At 53.9% G+C, this 8,655-nt stretch overlaps 1 protein-coding gene across 1 annotated transcript in view; it reads right to left on the bottom strand.

The window, feature by feature from the left end:
* Positions 1-6: 6 nt before the first annotated feature.
* The window catches only part of MKL1 (megakaryoblastic leukemia (translocation) 1), a gene marked incomplete at its 3' end in the record, with an annotated part of 43,443 nt that continues 34,794 nt past the window's right edge, over positions 7-8,655 (bottom strand). The window contains exons 6-14 of the mRNA XM_008945734.1: positions 7,578-7,753; positions 6,964-7,119; positions 6,209-6,459; positions 5,688-5,859; positions 4,309-5,421; positions 3,014-3,172; positions 850-1,023; positions 482-542; positions 7-74 (exon numbers count right to left, since the gene is read on the bottom strand). Coding sequence (XP_008943982.1) covers positions 7-74; positions 482-542; positions 850-1,023; positions 3,014-3,172; positions 4,309-5,421; positions 5,688-5,859; positions 6,209-6,459; positions 6,964-7,119; positions 7,578-7,753 — 2,330 coding nt within the window. The remainder of the gene's footprint in view (positions 75-481; positions 543-849; positions 1,024-3,013; positions 3,173-4,308; positions 5,422-5,687; positions 5,860-6,208; positions 6,460-6,963; positions 7,120-7,577; positions 7,754-8,655) is intronic.

The following is an 8,655-nucleotide window of genomic DNA, read 5'->3' on the forward strand; positions in this document are numbered from 1 at the left end:
CGGGGAGCAGGCTGGGGCCACGGGTGGGTCCTTCCCAGCTGGGGACGACTGATCCTTGAAGTCAGCAGAGATCTCTGTACAGGGGAGAAACAGGCAGGAGAGGGTGAGGAAGAGCTTGGCCAAACCCTGGAAGAATTGCTCCCACCCAGGCTGAGCCCACCACGTGGGATAACAGAACTCCTCCTGTGCCTGCGCTTGGCTTGCTATGGGATTTTCAGTCACCTCCAGGGAATTCAAGCTCTGCCCAGAACCACAGAGGAGCTGTGCCCACATCTGGTGCAGCAGAGCCCCCGAGCAGCTCTGTACAGTGCCAAAGCCTGACTGGCATCTCCTTTGGTGCCTCAACGACTCCTGCCAATGCTGAGGGCATGGAGAGAAACACAGAAGCAACGACCTGAGCCACGACACTCTCCCCTTGGTACTCCACAGTCCTCAGGCTCAAACCCAACGGCCACGTGAGATGCTGGCTCCATCTCCTTACCTCCACTTTCAATGAGAATGTCAAACAGGTCGTCCATCTGCTGGCTGGAGCAGCCGTTCTCCTGGGGACAGAGCACAGGGTTAGGGTCACATTGATCAGGGGGGCTTCTACCCCCAGCAACACCCCTGGGTGCTGGCTCTCCTCCCACTGCCCAGGGATGGGGCTGTTACCTGGCAGCAAGAGCAGCAAGGGGCTTGGGATCTCTACCTCTGGTTTAGGGTCTGCCCCAAATGCCCCCAGAGGAATTTGGCTACAAAGGCACTGCTGTGTCTCCTTTATTACTGGCCCAGATCAGGAGTCTAAGCAGATTTACAACAGCAGCTTTTCACCTGCTCTCCAAGGAAACAAGGCAGAAGAACTGCTCTCACCTGGGCCTTTGGCTGTTGCTTCATGGCCTCTTCATAGCCTGGTGGCTCTTTCATTGGGACCGAGGGAACAGGGAGAGGAGGTGGAGGAGTTCCAAAAAGTGATGTGTGCTGTTGCTGCTCCAGGTCCATCTGGGATGGGGAAGGGGCAGCAGGAGAGCTGGGCTGCGACGAGGGCTGTTTAGAATGAAAGCAGAAGGCCTGGTCAGGGAAAAGTGCACATTAACTCCTGCCTCACAGCTGCTCTGAGAGACCATCACCTCTTGGTGAGTGCTGCTCAGAGGTCTGTGCTGCTCTGCTCCCAGCAGCCGAGCCTCTTCCACGTACTCTGCACTATGTCCTGGCTGCTGGGGAAGAAGACAGACTTTCCCTCCAGCTCAAGCTAGAAACCTTTTGCAACCACACTACACACCACCACCGGGCTGCTCCTGGATGGGGAGAGCCTCCCCTGTCCAACTGGGGGATTCCTCCAGCACTCTGGAAAGAGAGGGTGCTTCGCTTGCTGTGTTCAGCCTACTCCACACAATACATCCACGACCTGCATCTTATCCACTGCAGTGCCTGCTTTGGGGACACAATCGAGCCTCACCAGCGCAAGTTTCACAGCCTGAGGGTGGTGGGTGGAGAGCACCAGAGACCTCCAAAGAAAACCCCAAGGGCTGCAGGAAGTGGTGCTGGTGACTCAGCTTCACCAGATGAATCAGCACACAACTGCCCGCAAGACAAGCTAAGACTGGCTCAGGCCCTTGCCCTGCTGCAGTTGTGGGGGATGCCTGGAGCAGTGAGCTCTGGACAGTGCCCAGGTGCCAGTTCCAACACCTGCACCTGCTGATGCTCTTCTCCACCCTGTTCTCCCAGAAAAGCTGCTCGTCTGCTCTGCGACCCGTGGGTAGAGGAGCGACCCCGGGCCCCGGCTGGCAGAGCTGCCCTGGGGGCTGCTCTCTTCCTGAGAGGGGCTGGAGACTGGCACTGTGGTACAGGCCACCAGGATGTGCTGGGAGGGGAACTTTTCTGGCACACAGGGTGGGCCAGCTTTGCCAGGAGCATCAATTTTTGGGGACCATTTGTGGAAGCTATTGGGGAAGAAGGGCTGTGGGTTTAGAGGTGCTGAGAAAGACAATATGGTGTGGGGCAGCTGCCCCATGACCACCTCCACACCTGGCTTCTGGCTCTACAAGGAAGCAAAAGGATTAGGAGAGTGACTACAGGTGCCTCCACAGCACAGAGGCTAAGGGAGTCAGATGGAAAAGGTGCCTTGGTTTACATCCTGCATCTCCTCAGAGGTCTCGAAGCAAACCAAGGTGCTGGCCCTTTGCAAAGCAGACATCCCACTCTGACTGCACTAGAGATTACTCACTCCTGTCTTCATCTTTTCCAGGATCTGACTCAGGAATAACAATAAGTCTCTCTCCCCCTTATTCCCCTGCTCTTTCCATTGTTTGGGGGGAGGGTGTATGTGTTTAACAGAGACCATGTGTTACAGTTCTGGGGGTGGCCCTGACCCCAAACCGTGACAGCATGGGAATGGAAATCACTGCAAGTTCATCAGTAAAAGGTCACATCCTTTTGCCCCTCTTAGAGCTCATCCATCACCTCCAGTGGCAGACACTGCCCACACCACCCTCTCTCCCTGCAACGGGCCACCTTGTCATTCCAGCAGCACTCCTTCAGGAACTGGGGCCAGTGCTGTGCACCCAGGCTGCCCGCTCCAGCCTCTCGTCGTTTTTATCCACTAGACAATGCTTCTCTAAAACACTCTGTCCAGATGTGGGGCCAAAGGGCAGAAGCTAGTGAATTGTCAGGGTTTAGTCCACAACTCTTTGCTGCAAAGCCTCCACATCACTTCCAAGCATGCCCAGAGTGGAAGACCTCATGGCCACTGAGCACTCCCAAAACCTCACGGCTGATGGGCTCTCCACTGCAGCTAGTTCAGCGGGAGGCAGGGGAATGGGGGGGCCATGCCAGGCCCCCCTTCTGCTGCCACATTCGAGCTGAAAACCAACCACTCCGTGCATGCAAGCTGTGGCAGAAGCTGCTGAGGCCCCACTTGCTGTGATGATGGTCTCTGACCAGGACTGGGGACACATGCCCCCTTCTCACTGCTGCCACAAACCCCAGAATCAGGCAGAGAAAAACAAGGAGCAAAAGTGAACGGGCAGTGAGCTACCTTTCTGACAGGTTGGTTTAGTCCTCTGGGCTGCTGCTGCTGCTTCTGCTGCTGCTGGGTGGGCTGCTGCTTCTGCTGCTGTGTGGGCTGCTGAGGGGTGTTTGCAGGGAGCTGACACGGCGTTTGGCTGGAAGTTTTAGCGGGTGATGATTGTACTCTCTGGAAGGAAAAGGGTATCCGTGAGAAGTCATTCCACACACACACTCCCCATGGAGCAAAGCTTGTGTCTCTTAAAGGATTTCTGAAGTTTGTCTTCCCCTACTCTTTATTCTTTAGGAAATTCAGTCAATCCTTCTGTTTCATCAAGTGGAGAAATCAGATTGGGGTGAGATTCAGAGTCCTAAAAGAGGAGGTAGTACCAGTCTAAATCCCTGAGACCTCTCGAGGGCTGGCAGACCTGACCCAGGACCTTCTGGCATAGCAGCTGGAGTTCAGGTGAGATACCATGGGGCTATCAAGGGTGACACTGGATGCTGGTATTTAGACAGCTGCCTGGTACCTCACCTGCTCCACGGCAAAGGTCACCTGCTTACTGCCTGTCCCCGATGGCAGACGCTGCCACTTGTGCTGCAGAAGGTGCAAGAAATGTAGCAGCAGAGAATGAAAACCTTCTCTGATGTCAGGGAACGTGCTGGGGTTTGACTTACACCATGAACCTGGGCATATTTATCCCTTCCTGGAAGGAACACTCGGAATGCTTCTGTTAAGTGCTGAGCTCATGCCACTGGGGGAATAGTAGATTATCTCTGATGAGAGACTCTGTTAGCACTGAAATACCCACACGCATTTAAACAGAGAGCAGTTAAAAGGCATAATGTCTGCTCCCAGGGTCTGATTTCAGTTCTCGGTAGATAAGGTGACCTATCTATCACTCTGACTACGATCTCCCCAGTGAAGGGCAAGAGGTGAAATACACTCTGCTTTTCTTACTGCCACAGGCATAGCTGCTCTTTCAAAACCCAGTGAAACACGGCAGCAAACCCTTGGCCTCCGAGCCTGAGATCTGGCCTGACAAAAGGCAGAACCCTGTGTCTGGAAGAACGCTGAAGGGCCCGTGACGCACACGGTCAGTCCCACACTGCTGCCCATGGTTCAGCATTGCCAAACCCCAGTCGTTCTGCTGCAGAACCCCTCACACTGCTCTGCATCACAGCAAAGCCTCTCGGCCGTTTCAGGGTTTACCACGTCGAACTTCCACTGTGTTTAAGTCACCCTGTGGTCACCTGAACTGCAGGAGTGGGCAGAGGGAGAGAGGAGCCAGCTCCCTGCGGCAGGGAGAGCCCACCCTCGCCTACCTGCGGGGCCGGGCAGCTGCTCCCTTTCCCGTGGGGCGAGAGGCCCTGCCTCTCAGCGCTGGGCTTGGTCACGGTGAGGACGATGTGGGTCCCTGTGGAGTCTGTGATGAGGGTGGGGGGCGGGGTGCCCTTGATGAGGTCGCTCAGGGCGCTCCCCTGCTGGCCGAGGAATAGCCGCGGGCTGCGGGACTGGCACGGCGGCTCAGCTTCGGCGGCTGGCACCTCCTGCTTCACCATCACGGGGTGCTTTGGCACGGGGCTGGGGCTCGGAGCGTCCGTTTGGCTGGCGGTGGGCGCGGGGCTGAATCTCTCTGTTTGGCCACTGGATTGCTTTGCAGCCTGGCAGCTCGGGAAACCGTTTTCACTCTTGACCTGGGTGCCAAACGCTGTCGGGTTGGGGGCGAGGGCGACTCCTTCTCCCGCAGCCACCGGGGCCGGTAGCGACTGCTGAGAGCGCTTCTCCTGCTCCAGCTGCAGCCTAAGCATCTCAACCAGCTGCTGCTTCTGCTTCAGCATGCGGGTGAGCTCCTCGATCTGCTTGTCCTTCTCCTGCAGCATCTGGTCTTTGTCTCTGGCTTCCGCATCTCTGCTGTTACCGGCACTGCCCCGCTCCGACCTGGGTGCCGCATTTACGCTGCAGGAGGCAGACTTAGAGCTCTCCTCCTTCACTAGGAACTGCACTGGAGACGCCTGCAAGGTGAGCTGGGTCAGGGGTGAAGTCACCATCTCTCCAAAAGTGTCTCCGGTGGCCGAGTTCTCGTCCCCCGTGCTCATTTGCGAGCGCTCAGAGGGAGTTGGGGAGACAGGAGGAGTCGAGCCCGTGCTGCCAAACTTCATTACGCCGCCGCCGGTGACCGTGGCCACAACTACTTCTGCTGGTGCAATGCCAGTGGTGACCAGGGCTGGCCCGGTGCTCAGCCTGGCTGCCGGGAAGGCCACCACCACTTCTGCAGCTTTTGGGAGGACGGCTGCTGTGCTGGGCTTGGGAGTGGGGGTTGTTTGGCCAGCTGCACCGTTCTGCTCTTGGTAAGCTCTGAGACGCTCAATCAGGTCCGTCTTCGTGCCCGAGACAGGCAAGGCCCTCAGCTTCAGCTCTTGCTTCAGCTCTGCTACCTGATACAGGGCAAAAAAGAAGGCAATGTTAAGAGAACTTACACTCTAAGCAGCATTTATCAGCATCTACCAGAGCTATGGGGCAAAGGACTAAACTGACCCTCTTGGGGGCCAACAAACTTGCACCTCAGACTGCAGGGCAGCAATACAGCTGCTGTCACTAGCTCCTGTCAGTCCACAGGGACTGCTCTGGGGCAGCAACATCAGCCAGCACTGCCCTCTGACCACGGCAGAAAAGGGGCTGTGCAGCTTCCTGGGACGTTTACCTTCATCTCATCTAGGTTGGCAGGGAGAGGGCCAGGCTTGCCCACTGCAGCACTGCTGTTTTGTCGCATCAGCCCACTGGAAGCAGAGGAGACTGAGGATGTGCTGCTGACCGTGGCAGAGAGATTGCGCACAGCAGGGGCACTGGCACCACTCTGCTGCTCTCCTGGAGGCCTGAGGGGGAAGAAACAACACAGGCATCAAAACCAAGGTGGAAAGGCACCAGAGGCCCTCAGTGTCAACAACCATAAACGTTCAGAAACGTCTGGGTTGCTAGTGCCAGCCCAGACATTAAAGCACAGGGATGCTTTTGACTATATCAATGCCCCTTACTCTGCCAACCAACTCCCTTCAGCTGCTGTTGTCTGACTCGTCTGCCACAGGCCCCTCTGGAGGCCTGCTGTAACCTGACGAGATGGAGTGTGTCCCACCCAGTGACTCCCCACACCCAGAAGAGTGTCTCCAGTAACAGCACTGGGGGAGCAAGAGCTCCTCAGAGAGAGCTGCCGTCTAGGACCCATACTTTGGTGGGGCTGGCAAGATGGTCTGATAGTTGTAGTGCTGCTGCTGCTGGTTGAGGATCTGAAGCTGGAGAAAGAGCTGCTGCTGCTGCAGTATTTTGGCATAGGATGAATCCATGGGAGGAGCTCCCTTGTCCTGCTTTTGGTCCGGGGGAATATACTGGTGATATTTAAGCTTCTTGACTTTCGGCTTCAACTCCTTGGCTTTTTTACTGCGCTGAGACTTCTCACTAGCAGACTTGGGTTGGCTTTGCTATTCAGAAGAAAAGGAGGAAGCATGTAAGAATGAAAACACTGAAATAACATAACACCCCATGTAAACTAGAAGGCACACTGGGATTTTCATTTCAAAATTCTCCAGATTTGACCTCAGGGTCTTCCCATGCTTCTCTAACTCAGGCAATGGTACAGTGCCAGCAGCCACAGTAGCTTGCACTGCACCCTAGTGCAGGTCACCTTTCCCAGCACACCAGATCCCTTGCTCATCCAGTGCAGATTCACTGACTAATTACAGATGACAGAGACTGTTTCAAAACATTTTGCATTCAGGATCCATTTTACAGAAGGTGAGGACATCATGGAACATAAAAACCTATTAAATATATTACAGCTAGAGTCAGAGGAAGACCCTATTGAGAAATAAGCTTTCCTTCCTTTGCATCTGTTAACACAATACTTCTAACTCCAAACCTCCTTCAGAATAACCATCTTATCTTCCTTCAGACCACAGCAATGAAGAAATCAGCCAAAACAGTACCTTAATGAGTGTTGGTGGGGGCTTGGCAGCAGTAAGAGCTGCTCCATTGGTAAGACTCGGGGGCAGAAGAGGTGGTGGTGGCAGGGGTGGGGGTGGCTGTTCAGGCAGGAAAAGTGTTTCACTGGAGTCTGCGCTAATCTGCAGCTGGGATGTACCCTGCAGGGACAGAAAAAGGCACCATGAATACACAAATGAGGAGGGGAGCAGTTCAGGAGAGTGCAGGAAGTGTCTACTCGTGGGGAGGCAGCACAGGTTTCAAGTCATTACTACTTTAACCCACTGCTTCAATCGTCCCCGAGAAGCAGCACGACTCCTTAGGGCACAAAAGGAACCAAAAGCCCAACCTGTAGGTCCCAGCTTTGCCTGCCAGGACCAGCTGCACACAGGCTGTGTCACCAAGTAATGATCATCCCCCTTCCCCACACAGCACCACTACAGGGGCTTCTGAATAACCAGAGGACTTCACCAACACCACACAGAGCTAAGAACCCTCGTGAAACCTCACAGACTATACCTTTTAAGGATCTCTTGGTCTCACTTTTTAGGATCCTCTGCCACAAATCAGCAGTAGCTGTGAAGCTCCAGGACACTGCAGGAGGCCACCACATTCTCACCTGAGCTAGTGATGTGCCAGTGGTGCTAGGGAGAGGCTCACAAATCCGGGAATCCATCGGCGATGGGACAGACCCCTGCGACTCGTGGCTGGCTGGCTGCTCTGGGGAGAGGGCATCACTGCTGTCCTCATCAAAGGAGGAATTGTCTGCAACCTTTGGGTAGTTCACCTGTCCAACTAAAACCACAAACATCAACTGTGGTCTTTAAAGTGGAATAAGAAATTTTTTTCACTTCACACTAGATGTTTCACAAAGATAATGAAGGCGTGGGGAGAGTTGTGTCCACATTGTACTGAAAGCACCAACTGAAAATGACAGAACAGATCCCAGACTGGATCAGTTTTAAGTGTTTAAATTCTTCTCTGCCATCAGGAGAAAATGATGCAGACTGAGGCAAATTATTTCCCTTGCTTCTCAGCCAGGTAAGATCAGGAAGTACCACAAGAGTTACCCTGCCCAAGCCCAACTCTGCAGCACGGCCTATTGGATTAGCATCTGGCACCAAAGCAGAGGACAGTTAAGACAGTGGAAGGTTGAGTAATGATTTCTTTGGTGTTCATCCTGTGTGGTGGAAGGTAGAATCCCTCTTCATGACAGAATCCCAAATTGTCTTCTAGTTGTACAAGCAACAAGGGCTATGGATGAAGTGGTGGCCCTGACTGCTATTAGCAATTCTACCTCCACATCCAGTAGATAAATTTACTTGATTGTACATTTATGAGGTACTAATGTTTTTTAGATTGCCTTATCTCAAATGAATCCTGGTAAGCAGGAACATACTGACATTTGCACCTAATGCAAAAGCAACAGTGATCCAGAGAGATGTACTGTGCTCAATCAGAAGGAAGACACATCTCTAAGGCTCCAATTCACAAGTTCACTCTTTCTCTTCCTCAACCACTTCTGGTGCAACAGTGAAGCCAGGCTCTCCCACAACACTGTCCTTCTCCTTTTTCATGGCAAGTATTCCATCTTGCTCACAGTTGTGTCCCATCTGTCTTTAAAGTAGCATGTTTGTGGGGATGAATAACCACAGACAGGCACAGACTGCTCAGTCTGGGGAGAAGGGCAAGCGCAA

The sequence above is a fragment of the Merops nubicus genome, unplaced genomic scaffold (genome assembly GCF_000691845.1).
Source record: "Merops nubicus isolate BGI_N331 unplaced genomic scaffold, ASM69184v1 scaffold28568, whole genome shotgun sequence".
NCBI classification, from domain to species: domain Eukaryota; kingdom Metazoa; phylum Chordata; class Aves; order Coraciiformes; family Meropidae; genus Merops; species Merops nubicus.